Consider the following 16,296-nt stretch of genomic DNA (forward strand, 5'->3'; position numbering starts at 1 on the left):
AATTAACCTAACCCCATGCATGTCTTTGGACTGTGCGAAGAAGACTGAGTGTCTGGAAATAGCTCATGAAAATACAAATGTCACACAAAACACCCCAGGTGGAATTTGCACCCAGAGCCTTCACACTGAGGAGACAGCGCTAACCACTGCACTATCATTCCACCCACACAATTATTTGAAATAATAAGATGACTTAACAAATCCAAAATTAGATTTAATATTGTTGTTTAAATTTAAGAGACAGACATCAGAGAGGTAAGGGAGCTTTACTTATTCCTTTAAGACAGATTTTTATTGTCTCACAAAAGAAATGGAGACTTACGGCAGTCGGTTTCATCTGAGTTATCCTCACAGTCATTGTCTCCGTCGCAGCGCCAAAGTTTGAGTGCACAGCGACCGTTTTTACACTTGAACTCATTGGGTTCACAGGGAGATGGAGTACCTGCAAAAAAGGCAAGAGGCTGATTAGGGATCATGTTGCTCTCTGGGACTGTTCGCATGTACAGGGCTGCGTTACTCACCACATCTAAACTCGTCGCTTCCATCTGGGCAGTCCCGCTGACCGTCACAGATATAGTCACGAGGTATACACTCTCCAGTCTGACATGTAGCCTGATCCACTCTGCAGGGTCCAGGTTGGCCGGGGGGACGCACTACCTTCTGGGTTGTATCGACTGTGGTGGCAGGGGTTGTGATGATCGGAATAATCGGCCCTATTGAGTGTGACACAACTCTTTCATTAGGCCTATGCAAAGATGTACACAGGTGCTAATTACTGTCCCACACATCAAACAGCCATTACTCCAGCATATAACTGATCATGTTAAACTGCCAACCAGTCACAATGAGGCCACTCACCACAATTGAGCTCATCACTCATGTCTCTGCAGTCTTGTCGGTTGTCACACAGGTATTCCATTAGGATACATGTCCCATCACCACACCTGTGCTCATCTGGCATGCAGGGTCTCACACTGGGGGTTACTGTTAGAGATGCAGAGGGGAAGCAGGGGGAGGGGGATGTTGAAGGATCAAAGACATGCAAGCGTTGACTATGGTACAGCCAAAAAACTACCTAACGTCATATTAAAACACAATTAACAATTTTTTTAAAAAATTTCATTAAATTAAAAAAAAAAACTTCTCTTGGAACTCTACTGCAGAAAGAACAACTCAGAAGTGTTGAAAATATTACCAAAATCTGAAAGCTCGTGATAATTAGGGAGCTTTTCAAGAACATTACAAGATTTTCATTAGTGTTTGTGTTCTGGTAACCATAAAATATACCATAGGTTCAAACCAACATGGCAGCTATACAATAACACATTAGACAGATTACATTAGATGGGCAAGACAACACTGGACAGACTAGACTGAAGAACACAAAAAAAGAGATTGACACAAACTAAATGACAAAGAGTAGATTAGACATGGCTAGATGGATACAAAAAAATAGAACAGACATATTTGATACACAATAAGAAATAAATACAAGACTGGACAAGAAAGGCTTAATAACGCACAAATAAAGACTGGATTGAACAAACACTACACTACAGTGAACACAGGCTACAAATACTTTGTAAGAATAGATTCGACACACAGACACACAAAGACAGCAAAACGAGACAGACAGATGAATGACAATGCTGTCACCTGAATAAACAAATAAAAGATAAAGTCACCATTTAACTCTATTAGTTGCCATGTCTGTATAGAGAGTTTTGTGGAATTGATGGCAAAAAAATTTAAAAAACTGCATTCCTAATCACACTCATGCCATGCAAATGTACTTTATACTCATTGGGCACTACTGGACTTCAAAGACTAAACTCAGAAGTAGACTCAAAGTCTGCTTCACACTTCTGTGCTTCCATGCAAAACATTCCTCAGACAACGGGACTTGTACACATCAAATTAAAGACACAAATGCTCAACTGTTCTTTCTAAATGCACTACAGTTTCTGACTCACCATGCAACAGGCATGGCAAAATACAAACCTGGGTCTGCTACATGCTCCGCTGAAGGCAAAGGTTCAGCTATAAACCAGAGGGAAATGTTAAGGTAACTGCCTACCCCGCTGGTAAATCTTCATCTGCTGTAAGTATACAGCAAACTCTTGGGAACAGTAGCACCTGTTTCAGTACTTCTTGAGGTCTTACCTACTCCAAGCCGTCTGAACTGAAAGCCCTGGACCGAAGTGCTGTAGGAAGCAATTGCTCCTTCCTTCACCACGTTGTACAGCACGCTGCGGATCTGTTCCTCATTGGTGTTGTATTCAGATCCCACATCTATTTCCACAAATACATCAACGCCATCCTCTCTTATCTCCTTTCTGCAAAGACCAAAAGAAGGCCAGCTGAGCCTACAGACTGTGTGGCATGCACCGCATATGTTAAACAATAAAGCTTGTTAAAAGCCTCCTCTTTGGCTGTCCTAGAAAGGACTTACTTATTGCTCCTGTATTACTGACTGAATGTCTACAATGCTGCTGGCCTACTGGCCTTGGGTAATACGGAAAAACAAGAAGAAATATCACCTGGCAAGGTAAAAAATATCCAAACAACAAAATAAAGCTACTTTAAGTGTCAAAAATAAATATTTAAATAATATTGTGTATGTTCTTACTTAACAAGGATCACACTGACTGTCTGGACACCTGGAATCTTGATGTACTCTGACTCGAGCTGTGGAGGAAAAATAAATTTTTAGACACACAGTCACACATTCTTAAATTAGGAAAGTCATAAATAAAATGTCTTTCACCATATAAGGCAGTAACAGTCTTATGATACTGTACAAGAGCGCTATTTAGCACAGTTTATGAGAACAGGACATACCGTGTCCACCACTGCTTCGGTAAGCTCGATAAATTCACGAGAGAAGATTTCTTCGTATTCGGGACTGTAGACCAGGGAGGTGAAGTTGACAGAAGCTCTGTAATAAACTAGAAACACAAAGAATTATCTGTTAGTTAAACTGCACATTAATATCCAACTATTGTCAGGTGTGCATGTTATAAGCTGCATTCAAGTCACTGTAGTCACGGTCACTGTGATGTGGGATACTGTTTGGAACTTCCTTTCCTCAGGAAAACCTCTGGTTAAATGTTTCAGGAGGTAAAAACTGAAAAGCACGACTTAAGTCTTAAGTGAAAGCCACATACAAATTACAGCATCTATTTCTATATCTCAACTGTGACTGTGTCTGTGACCAACAACCGACACACACTGACACAGTCACACTCCTCCACATACTGAAAAATAACCATTAAATTGTACTATCAACTATTCTGTGGGTCACAGACAAGGAACATAAATAATCTAACATTTTTAAGCATATTTAAATAGTGACACATGATAGAAATGAGTTACAAATACACATAATACTCGTGACATTCAATATAACAGGGCCAAAAGTTTGCTTCAGATCTCCTGACTGAATGCTGATGATATCACAGACTTGGAAGGTCAGTAGGAGTAAAGTCAGCATCAATACTGTGCCAGCAGCTGTGGAGGAGGAAGAAGAAGAGGATCCTCTGTGAATGACTCTAGAAGAAGGCCTCAACATTCCCTCCTCAAGTCATACAAGCATGAGGCAGGAAGGCTGGAGAGCAGTGTAAGGGGTCAGAGGATTACCTCAATGGCCTACTTAGACTCCTTGTTCATGTAGTTCAGCAGCTAAAAACAGAACACTTTGCATTCAAATGTGTGGCAAACAGAAGCTGCAGTTAAATCGAGTTTTTATGCAATGCGAGCAAGTAGACATTTATTTAAATGAGGTTTTACAACGTTGAGAACATAACAGACATTCCTGTGGTGATACCGTGCAAGGACTTTAGGGGTTTTCACATAGCTTAAGAAAGCTTCATGTTAAAAGGTGAGAGCATGCAGACTGAGATCCTGCAAACCATGTGCAATGTTTTCAGAAAATGATTCACAGTATATTCATATATTTTACAACAATAGCTTGTGATGATTACAGGAGAAACAAAAACAATAATGGCATCCGGATACATAACAACAAAATTCTGTAGAAGCATCCAGCAAAGCAATTGTTCTTCACTTGTGGTAGATTATAGGAGCCACACTGTAAAATAATAGCTTCTGCCAGTACTTCACTGTAATTTAACGGGGAAATTAGCTGCATTAAAGGCTTTTGAAACATTCTCAAATTGTTGATATACCCTCCTGTACAAAACAACTATAATGTGCGACTCGTTTTGAGGGAAATATTCGCTATAATATTATGATTACAATGTCACAGGCTTAGCCATGAAACTTAAAATAGCCTGCGCCTGCGGGGTGCCCCATTCTCACACTCCTGCCAACACTTTGTTAGGATGGGCTTGCCAACCTCTGATTTTAGGCTGGTAGTGTGGATTTAGGGAGGAAGTCAATATTTGTACTGTTTCTTGCAGTGAGATGCTATTTGCCGTGCCAAAAGCAAAGAGTCATGTTCTAAGTAGGCATCTGCTCAGCCTCTAGTTAGAAACATACATGCCCAAATATGCATAAAACAATAAATCTGCTCACATACACACCTACTGTGTGCAGCCGCTATACCCAGTCTTGGTGTATATAATTTTCTTCACCCTTTCCTTGTTCTTTGGATAATTGCACATCACTAGACATTCACACTGGCAGCAGATGTACATCATGCTTAACAGGAGCTACCTAATTAAAAGTTATAGATTTCGTGTCTCACATAAAGGCTGTGCGGTCACTGTGTTTAAGAGCTTTCCTCACTTTATGCCGCTAAGTCCCATTTTCCTTCTACACATCGGTGTTACAACAAGACGTCCAACTCATGGCGAGAAAAGCACCTTTTATGTCAAAGTAAACTGAGCATTGCCTAAGAAAACAGTAAGGGGAACAAGTAAGAACAGCACTGCAGACTTTAGCACAACCTGGTGTGCTCGCTTTTCAGACTGCTACTATTAGATTTATAGGACCAATTGTTAGGCCTGAATATGGTCTCAGAAAACAAGCAACATCAAAGTTGCTCATCAAAGCGCCTCTTTTGACCCATATATAATCTAATCACTTGAGTGGGTACTTGCTGCCAGGTCAACAGTGGCTTGAAGCCCCATTTCTCTCTGAGCTTGCCGCAAAAAACAGAAGAATGGGACTGCCTGAGATCCTTTGATTAGAGCACCGAGTTGTGCCATACTGCTAACGAGGGCCTCTTTCACTCCAAGAGCTCCTGTGGGCAACTTGCTGCTTTCAGCAAGGGGGAAATCCCCTTTGCCAAGCGCCACCACCATCAAAGGTGATGAAACTGTGAGAACAGATGTGACGAGTGGGAGAGAGAAAAAAAGTGTGGAAAAGTAACATTCCATACTTTTAATTCATAAACTTATTTGGCGATTAAAGCTGTTCAGTAGAACTGTGGCAGCTTTGTGCAATGGGCCCCTCTAACACTCAGAGGGCTACGCAGAAGACAAAGAGTCGATTGAGCAATGAGCCCAGCCTGGCCTTTAAACCCCAGCCACGCTGGGTTTGACCTTCAACCCCCGAGGCTGCACCCAGCACCAGTCAAGCCATTTCCAAAACATGTGGGGGAGAGCCAGATTCTATAAGAACAAGGCCCAAACCACAATGCTCTAATAACGCCAACAAAGATCTTTAGTAACTCCCCTACATGGGATTTTGCTCTCTCTCATCTCAATCTCCTCCTTAGTTTTTCTGCCTATATTTCCATTTGCCAGCTGTCTCTTTCTCATCTTAACTCCTGTAGACACGACCGCTCCTACTTAACCCCTTCGCTGGTAACAAGCCAAAACCTCTGTTTCCAAGTCCATTTATTGCCCTGTGGGGAAATCTAGGGACTTAATTCTGGCTTCATTATTAAGCTCTCCCCATCCTGCTCATTCACTGCTTGCAATGTAGAGATCAAAACCACCACTATATATAAAAAAGGCTCATTTTCATACTTGTGTTATAGTTACTTAGTATAAGACCTGGTTTGTTGCATCGGAGTTGAACCACCAACATGAGGCTGATATTTCAAAGAGCAATTTTAAAATGAAAGCATGGAGTACATTTTGCAAGTTACATGGTAACGTCATTTCAAAGACAGTTTTAGCAAGAAATGGAAATGTTGTCACTCTGTTACATGATGGAAAAAGCACATAATTTTCCATAGCATCGGAAATCATTGGGAAACGCCTGTAAGACATTTGGAAAAACAAACCAGCTGGACTCAGACACTACATGCCCCAGCTGAGTCTTCCTTGGAATGTTATCTGAGAGTGTGCTTGGAAAAGACCGTGCATAACTGAATGGAACAGGTGAAAGCAGAGTGTGCCAAAGACAAGAAACAAGAGAAAAACAAAGTGTTAAGAAAGAGGTGCGTCAGGACTTACTTTGGTCGTGCTCACTTGGGTTCTGTATGTTCCTCAGATATGAAGAATCCAACCAATGTGCTATAGCAAGAAATGAAGTGCAAGCAGCAGAGAGCAAGCAATAGTGGGAAAAGACGTGACGGGGAGGTCAACACGGCACAAACATGAGCCAGAGGTCAAAGATCAACCAAAGAAAGCAACACAAGAACAAGGGAAACAAATGAAGTTAGCCAGGCAGGTGCAGAGAGGTTAAAGTTTCAGGAAAGTTAGACAGGGAAACAAATGCAGGGAGAGAGAAAACAGAGAGAGATAATAAGTAGGAGAATTGAAAAGAGAAAAAGTTGTAGTAACAGAAACAGGAAATCAAGAAGAGCCACTACGATTATGTGAAACAGACATATTACAGTGGTAGCAGAACAAAAAATCAAAAAAATCCCAACATAGTTTCATGAGAAGCTGGAAATGTCACCATCGATTTGCTGTGATCAACAGTCCCACTAATCATTACCATCTAAATGTTGTGGATACTGCTTCATGGGACAGAGGCTGCAGGAGGCGTGTGGTTTTATTAACCAGTGTCTGCCAGGAAACACATAAGGAAATCTCCTTACATGACAGTGACGAGGAGAAAAGGTGAGGGGCCATAACTTTAGACAAACCTCTTCCTCAGTCTTTCAACACAAAGAGAATACTTTACAAACAAAGCGCACACTTCCACATCCTGCTCTTCACATCTCAGCTGTCTGACACATACATCCACCCTGGCACTGCAGTAATGCAGGGAGGAGCTGTTTCCTGTTTTCCTTTTTAAATGGAAGAACTGAGCACCATTAAAAGAGTTTTAACTGGTTTTACCCTAAGTTCTCTCCACTGGCATGGGCAACAATGACCACGTTCTTTTTCGTGGTGACTCATTCATTCTGCTTGGGGCATGCTATGAAATGTCAAGTGAGGAGGCCTTTTGGTTGTTTCAAGAAAGAGATCCAAGTACAAAGGTTGATTTACAAACCATTTACAGGATCTATTCACTATCTTGTAAACAAAAGCACCCTTAAAATGTATTAAAATGCTCCACACAAGCACTTTATACTAACAAGAGAGATTTTTTATGCTCCTCTCCAGATAAATATGAGTCCACTCCATAAACTTCAACAAACAGTAGTAAACAAGATCTCCTTCGTAATTGAGTGAGTATACTGGATCCAGCTGTTGTACAGCTGCACATGCAAAAACCATGAGGGTTCTGACACACGTTACTGCAGTTGTGGCATATATTTTAGAAGAAGGCAGAGTTTACAAAAAGAAAAAAAACTGTGTTAAGAGTTAAGAGCATTTCTTCAAGTCTAAAATGCCCAGCCAGGAAACAATTGAGAGAAAACATGCCCTACCCAAATGACATGAGGTTTCCCACAAGAATAGTGACCCAAACTAATTAAGGCTAATGAAGCATTTGCTACTTCAAAGTCTGCTGATCTGCTGTGATCACTGTCAGAAACAGAAAAAGAGTGGAAGCCAGAGAGGAGGAGGTAACAGATTTGTTAATACTCTCTGCTCTGTTGTGGGTTGATCGGGCTGAGGTCACTTACTGAGACAGTGCTCACTGTGTAAGAGGCTGGATAGAGAGATATTTGAAAATACAACAAACTAAATGGATCTTTTACCCAACAGGAGAAACATAAAGTAAGTATATTGCTCAAAATACAGTAATTAAGACAACACTCAATCTTCATAGTATAACTTGAAGTCGGTTACACTTCAGGGACATCAATGTGTCCAGTAACGAAGCATAAACAATTGTGAATCCATTTCACTCGCTCTGAGGCAAATGAATGTGACAACAGGTGCAATGGAGAGGAAACAACAAGACAACCACATCCATTTTCTTCCGCTTATCCAATTCAGGGTCATGGGCAAGGCAATCCCTAAAAAGGGAATGGTTTTGTACGTGGTGGCCACAGACCATTACTCTCTCCTTATCCGTCTAGACTGATTTTTGTATACTTCATCCTTTTGTTAGTGTCCTTAACACCACTGAGACACAGTCTTAAGAGTGTGGAGGAGATGCTTGAAGATGGATACACAAAGTGCAATGGACAGGGGCATAGAATGGCATCAATGCAGCAGATGGACAGTATCGGCTTCTTTGGGTCAGGGGCAGCAGGAGCACCGTCAGGACCCTAGAAAATGACCTTAAACAAGCTACTGATCTGCATGTTTCTGACCAAACTGCTCATGGAGAGAATCAGAACCAGCACCACAAAGCTTGACTGACGATCGGGACCCTAACCCTAACAGAAGAATGGTAGGTCTTCCACTGTGACACTGTTCATTTCAAAGATGAGAACAGGTTCACACTGAGCACATGTGACAGGTAAAAAAAGAGTCTGGAGATATCAGCAACATCATCTTGCATGACTGGTTTGGCAGTGGGTCAGTAATGGCCTGGCAAGGAATATCCTTGGAGAATCAAACTTCTGCTAGGTAAAAGAATGAAATCCTCAGAATCATTGTCAGAATTTCTGGGCCCCATGTTCCTCCTGGTACAGCGTCATGTGACCAGAGTGTGCAGGCAATGCCTGGATCAAGCAAATATTTTTGAATCCAAATGAGAACCTCTGGGGCATTGTGTAAATAGTGCCACAGACTGTCCAGCAGCTCACTGATGCACCAGGCAGGCACATGGGGTAATACACTCAGTAGAGTGTGTCTCATGTCAAGCTGCATTATCTTGTGGTTTAAAATTTTAACTTTGATTGAATCCAGCCAGAATACATTATTTTGGCCTCCACTGACTTTTGTTACACCAGTTTATGTGATTTCCCTCTGTTTTGGGGGGCCAGTGGACGTATATGAATTGTCAGCAACAGAAGAAGAACTAGTTAAGAACTTAATTAGTCCCGGGAGTGGTATTATTTGATATAGATACTCTCTAGGGTGCAACCAGGAAGCCACTAATCAACTGTGGAGCTTTATCCAAATGAACTCATATCTGGGAAAACCACAGGACAATTGAATACCCAGCCAATAACCACTTTAATTCAGTATTTGGTCTGCAGCACAATTAAACATTTTGCTAGCACAAGTGTAAGTTACTCACTTATGACGTATCGTAGCTTATTTTTAAGCTCATCAAAATGCACAGAGATATAAAGTACAAGTCCTTCCTGGAGAGAGGAAAAAGAAAATCACTCCAGCAGGCAGATAAGCTCTCTTTGAACGAAACCCTAAAAATCTCTTTCCTAAAGAGGAGTGGCACAAGCCAGCTCTCCAAGGCAACTCATTTGTTATTGGTACAACAGAGTGTAGGATCACAGGGCTAGGTGCAGTAATAGAGCTCAAGTTAGTGACTAAGATCATTCAGCAGGAGTCTTTCAGAACTATGCCCACCCAAAATGAATTGCACACAGTCAGAGTGACAATCTGCTGCTTATGAATGGATAGAAGCTTTTGTCACTGATTGAGACGAGTAGGTAAGACAAAGGTTAGTCCAAACGTGTCGTTTAAAACTGCAGCACCAACGTTCGTTTGCTCCTACAACTGTCCTGTCCACAACATTCTGTTTCAAGTGTGCGACCTCCTTGTAGGGCTCCAGCAGTACAACAACAAAGATCTCAGCAAAATAACTGCAGCTGTCAGCGTTTGTCCCTCTGTATAAGTGCCCAAGAGGCTCCGTGTATCTGACACACTCTCGCAAACACTCACACAGGCAGTGCCACTGAGACACACATACCAGCTGACCATGAAAAAGCATGAAACCGAGTGGGTGGCCTGGCACTGCTCAGGCCAAACTGACAAGACAAGCTACATTACCCTGATGTATTGTCCACTAATGGTGAAACATCTGCTCAATTTGACAGATAACGGAGGAATCCAAACCTATGTCGTGTTTTTTTCAGTAAGCGCTCACTAGTAAATGATTAGAAGCAAAGCCAGGTGAGGCTACACAGGAATGCAGTACCCTGTCTGTGAGTCTCCCTCTACTCACATCAGTGTCAACAGTATACACACACACACATGCACACACACACAAATCACAGCATGTAGATCGAACGCCAATGACAGGTGAGTCCTTGTCTAGCTTATTTAAACAATGGATGAGAGAGCTAGTTTAGACAGCAGCGTTAGATATTGATGTATAGCAATCTCAGCACGACAATAGCTAGAAGCCATCTGAGTTTCTCAGGGCTGAGATGCTGTTTATCATGTTTACAATGACATATCTTTTCACCACTTGCACTAACAAAACACAAAGAAAAAGAATGACAGCTAGTAGGATTGTTGACAGAGTGACTTTGACATGTATTGCTTATCTCTTCTATTTTTAATATGTTGTTGTCTTTTCCTTTTTTTTTTCTTTTTTTTGCACAGCAAAAGATTAAAAAAAAATATTATATAATTTCTGAGTACATCTCAAGACTTCTTTAAAAGGAGGCTACTTGGACAAATACAATACACTATAATACTGACATGTTCCTGAACCATTGCAATGAGAAATGTACTTAATGGGACATATTACGGTTGAAGTTGGTCTACTATGGGACTGCACTGGGACCTACACCAAATGCCTTCCACTTGCATCTGTGGAAAGCACAAGGTGGAAAGAGCGCACCTCCCTTCCTTTTCATGCGCATACATGGAAAGTTGTGGAGGTGTGGAGAATAAGACTACAGCATAGTACAAAACAGGAACAAGAGACAACAGACACTGATAAAGTTTTTAAAAAAAGGAGCTGAGGTGGAGGGGGGTTGTAGCTGGATTTCTCTGAGAAGTCAGAAATTAATCAAGCATAATATTCAACTACTAAAAACAAATATTATTTGTTATTCTGCATTTTAATCAAAAACTAATAGTCCATCCTTGCATTCTCTTCCACTTATCCTTATCAGGGTCGTGGGGGAGGGATGGAGCCTATCCCAGCTTTTATAGGGCGAGAGGCAGGGTGCACCCTGGACAGGTTGCCAGTGTGTTGCAGGGCTAACAAAGAGAGGCCGACCATTTGTGCTCATATTCACACATATGGGAAATTTAGTAGAATTACCAATAAACTCAACCCCACTAACTGCATGTCTTTGGACCGTGGGAGGAAGTCAGAGTACCTGGCCCACAGAGACATAAGAGAACATGCAAACTCCACACAGGTGGAGTGGAACTCAGGCAACAGTGATAACCTCCGAGGTGCTCCAAACAATGTGCTTTACTATTTTTTCTTGGATAACAACAACTTACATACATATTTACAACAACATAGTGAATTAACCACTAGAAAATAATGAAAATATATTTTGCTGATTACTAGTACTGTTAAGCTGGGGCGTAAACCTTATTTTTAGTAATGGTTAATTACCTTTATTTATTTATATAGAAAAAGAAGTGGTCTGCCATGTTTTTTCACCCTGGTCTAAGTATATTTAAAAAAAATAATTCTCAAGCTTTTTACCCAAAATAAACACTGTGCAGAGCGTAACCCCAGCGGCCTTTCGCCAATTACTACACTATTACAAGCGAGTGGCCTGGTAACCTTTGTTTCCTTATGTCCTAAACAAAGTGGCCAATATCCTTAGAACACTGGGAATGTCTGTAATGGAGCCAGTGAAACAAGGAAAGGCTCTCACAGAGCAGATAAGCTGGATTTACCTCCTCAGAGTCCCAAAGAAATCTCTTTGGGACTCTGAGTTTAGAGGTCACGATGAAAGGTTAGGAGGACATGGGACACAGTTTCCATATCTCTGGAAAAGATTGCAGACTATGATTAAGAGGGAGACAAAGAGCAACAATACACAGAAGACGGTTCACAATAGCTCTTATTTAAGAGCAGTTTCAATTCCAGATGTTTTGCAGGGATTCATTTTACATGTCTGAGACAAAGGGAATTGGAAATTCCTTAACCACCATCAGCAAACAGTCACACAACAGGATACAAAGCATAATGGGGGCATCTGTACCACAGAAGTGGAGGGGGAAGGAAGGCACAGGCTTGGGTGAATTGTCTGGACAGCCAACAGGACAGAGACACTCAGCAAAGTATTCAGGATTCAGCACAGGAAACAGAATTTCCTTCCCAAGGCAGATTTACTCAGATCTATATATGGCGCTAGTCTGACTACACTAATCTTACCACCATGGTCATACTGGGGAGAATGCAAATGTGTCCAGGCACCTTTGAGATAAGGCAATATAATTAAGAAAGCACCAAATAATCTCAACTTTCTTTTCAACAGCTACATTAAAAGAAAATTGACCTCTATGTGAAAACAAAAGCAAGGAAGTTTATGGAACCAGAGTACTTGGAACTGTTCTTGACTCATTCACGCTCAAAATGTTAACACACACAAATGGAAATATATTTTCTCATCCTGTACTGTGAACAGAACACTGATTTGCTTTGTCTTTTATGACTTTTAGATATTTTTTCTCACACAAATCTTTCTGCCATTCTCATTATAAGAGCAGCTCAGCGTGCTGCAGAAGGCTGGAATACAACTTAGGCTGAAACAAGCGGCAAACTGTGTTTATGGGGTAAAAATGCATTCCCTTTAACTATGTCTCAATCAGTCAACACTAAACAAATACTGAAGGTTGAGTCAAAAAGTGATTCAACAGTCAGTTAAGCCTTGCTAGACTAATCTGCCGCTATCACATGATGTCAACACCACACACATTAATGCTAGCCGTGTCAAAATATCCTCTGGCACCTTTAACTGGCCTAGATTCTATGAGGCCAGGCAGAATTGCTATTTCTGTGAGTGAACCACATGATGCTCTTATGCTAGCTTGCTACCAAAACAATTATTGTGCCCTGATGTAATTAGCTCCACGAATTGTTGCAAAACATAATCTATTATGTGTCAGAGTCTTTTGGAAATGACCTTTTAGTTCACTGGCTCTTCATATGGAATCTACTTTTGAATCTATGGTATTACTGAATACAATTTAATGTTCTTTTCATAAATTCTGGTCCTCATTACAGTCAAACAGGATGATAAGTTATGGTATGCTTTAGGGCCACAGCCATACTACTAACCCAGATCAAAATGGCTGAAGTTATGGCAGCAAATTTCTATCTTTTACATATAGTGTATGTAGAGCTACATGACACTCAATTAGACTTCAGCTAATTGAGTGTCATGTGAGAACTAAAATTAAAAGAACTTCAACCTATTAGCTCCCTTGTACCTGTGATTTCCGATTGCATGCAATTTCCTGGTGGATTCAGGGAGTGTCATTTTTGCAGATGCAGACAAGCAGTCAGCAGTCATTACTAAATGAGAGTACTTACTTAGAGTAATCTAAAGTGAGAAATGGCAACTTTGGGCAATGCTTGGACTTAACTCATTGCTGTCACAAAATAGAGTGTTAACACTATAATTATGGGAAATAAAATTAAAGCACATATAGGATGCCATCGATCAGTGAAGTTTCATGGTGAACTATAAATCAAAACCTGAGCAATGGATATCTACGATGCGATTCCAGTTATCCTTTGACGTCGAGCATTAATTTAGGTACAACATCACAGGTCAGCAGTTAAATATAGTATGCTACTAGGTAATACTCTTAAGGCATCCTTTGTGGCTAACCCTGAGTAGCATGCACACATGTTCAGTGAAAAGGTCAGGTAATAGTAATTCTTACTTATTTTGCTGTCTGCAATGAAAAGCAACCCATGGATTGTAAAAACTATAAAACACGGACCAAGAACAGCGGCACACGTAAACTTTAGGTATGATTAAAGAGTCAGACCATCATGCAAAGTTTATTATGGTTCCTGCATTATTATTTTCTGAAACTATGTGCGGTGATATAGTGTGTTCCTTGAACAGAATACAAGTCTGAATAAAAATAATGGGGTAGAGGTGCTTTCCCGCAGTTTTTATTGTTCATTGGGCGTTTATTTATCTTATTGTGCTGTCACCTTCGCCAATGGTTAAAAGGATGAAAGAGGAGATGTTTATGTCTCACAGATAAAGCCAAGGCCCCGTGTTATGACCAGAGTCTGGCAAGCTGGCGAAGAGGGAGGAGAGGATGTAGCAGGATGTGGAGGTATCATCACTCAGGCACCGACAGACATTATGCACAAGTGTGCATGCACAAATGCACGCAATGACACACGCGCGCGCACACGGTGCTACTGGTGCACGCCAGAGTTGCAGATGGGGGAGCTTTAGAGGGCTGAGTGATCCACTGCATGTAAACAAAATCTGTCAAAGTGGATTGTTAGATCCACAAGATTGTCTCTTCACTTACTTGTGCTATCAGGCCACGGTGTGCTTCCATATTCCTCTCCACTGGGCTGGTCTTTGGAATGAGAGAAACAGAAGTATAGGTCAATGTGCCAATTTGAGGTGAAGAAAACATGCTTTATTCAATTATATTTAAAGTAGTGCACCAAATCTCCTGGAGATCTATATTCCCCTTAAACAGTCGGAATCTCGCAAGTCACTATAAGACGAATCTCTGAACAAATATTTACCGATTTTCTGTTTTGGCGTGGGTTAACAATCTTAAGAATTTATATTGAAAGCATAAGTGGTGTGAATTAAGAGCAGCTGTTGTTTTGTGGTTATGCAGCTTTTACCAAACCCACCTCCTGACGCTTCATCAGCTGCAAAGTCCTCATCATCATCCAGTAAACTCTGAGATCCCTGGACAGTTTTTTCTGCCTCCAAATCTTCTGGCAGAGGAACCTCTCCCCATACCTTGGAGGCCTGTGTCACCTGCAGTAAACACAGAGTGATTAATAAGGGTTAAAGTCTCTTGGGAAAAGGGTTACACCCAGTGCTATACATGAGCTCTGGAATTGTGCAGAGAAAACAAAAGCTGGAATGGGAAATGGGGCATTGTGATCTGTTTACTTTAATCTTTTATTATCTCTTTTAACCCCTTAGCAGTCCTACAAATTTACAATTAGTCCCCTAAACCATCCAATGTACCGTGGGCGGTACGTCCGACTGCTAACAGGTTAACAGCATGCAAATAAAAGTTCACGACATCTAAGTTCTATTTTTTTCAGTCCACTCGCTTAAATTCAAAACATGGCGTTTATGTTTTTTCCTCATGTAAATGTTAATGCGACGAAATTCACAGCTGACTCCAAATCCAATGACAAGCACAGGAATACCCGCGTAAGTACACAGGCACACACACAAATAAAACGTATTTCCGAAAGCCAGAAAAAACAGCTGAAGTTCAGATCAGAATGACACTAATCTGTTAAAGTATCCTTTACACTCTGTTCTCCAGGCTAAAAATATATGCCACATACCACAACCAGTCCTTCAAAACTGACTCTGTACCCTGGAATCAGGAAATAGTCAATCAATAAACCATCATGTGCCCTCTAGCACCTCTAACCAAAACCTTTCTTTTTGATAAAGTGTTTGGTAAGGGCTGGATCAGGTGACCCTGAATCCTTCCTTAGTTATTCTGCGATAGGTCTAAGCTGCTGAGGGCTTCCCATGATGCACATGAGTACTTTTTCTTTGCCATCTCCCGGTCGCAGCAGATGGCCACATCTCCCTGAGCTTGATTACGCCGGAGGTTTGTTCCTGTTAAATGGGAGTTTTTCCTTTCAACTGTTGCCAAAGTGCTTGCTTATAGGGAGTCATCTGAATGTTGTCCTTTTTCTGTTTTATTGTAGGCTCTTTACCTTACAATGTAAGGTGCCTTGAGGCAACTATTGTTGTGATTTGGCTATATAAATAAAATGGAATTGAATTGAAACATCAAAAAGTCATAAAATGTCAGCTCAAAAAGGAAAAGTGGCTTTTTATCCTGTTTACCACAATTTGCCATGTTAGTGAGGTATGTTAGGATAAATGTATTGCTTCACACTGTGCCTGTTCTCCTGCTGTATTGCTCATAATCTAAAGATTTATTAAATATGGAACTTGATAAAGTGTTAGTACATTCACCTCAAGGGAGATTTGAATACCCAGTCCACATCAGAATA

The 16,296-nt window shown here is 41.0% G+C and overlaps 1 protein-coding gene across 10 annotated transcripts in view; it reads right to left on the reverse strand.

The window, feature by feature from the left end:
- hspg2 (heparan sulfate proteoglycan 2) overlaps positions 1–16,296 on the reverse strand; it is a 95,276-nt gene that overhangs the window by 52,550 nt on the left and 26,430 nt on the right. For 8 of the 10 annotated variants that reach the window (XM_013912899.1, XM_005740924.1, XM_005740922.1 and 5 more), the window contains exons 2-11: positions 14,932–15,061; positions 14,592–14,642; positions 6,369–6,428; positions 2,842–2,948; positions 2,630–2,688; positions 2,164–2,336; positions 2,002–2,040; positions 859–984; positions 522–713; positions 323–442 (exon numbers count right to left, since the gene is read on the reverse strand). In XM_013912899.1, the coding sequence (XP_013768353.1) occupies positions 323–442; positions 522–713; positions 859–984; positions 2,002–2,040; positions 2,164–2,336; positions 2,630–2,688; positions 2,842–2,948; positions 6,369–6,428; positions 14,592–14,642; positions 14,932–15,061 (1,057 nt within the window). The remainder of the gene's footprint in view (positions 1–322; positions 443–521; positions 714–858; positions 985–2,001; positions 2,041–2,163; positions 2,337–2,629; positions 2,689–2,841; positions 2,949–6,368; positions 6,429–14,591; positions 14,643–14,931; positions 15,062–16,296) is intronic. The other 2 variants (XM_005740921.1, XM_005740918.1) reach the window with 2 other exon arrangements.

This window comes from Pundamilia nyererei, unplaced genomic scaffold, assembly GCF_000239375.1.
Source record: "Pundamilia nyererei isolate P.nyererei 1_Seehausen unplaced genomic scaffold, PunNye1.0 scaffold00106, whole genome shotgun sequence".
Classification (NCBI taxonomy): Eukaryota; Metazoa; Chordata; class Actinopteri; order Cichliformes; family Cichlidae; genus Pundamilia; species Pundamilia nyererei.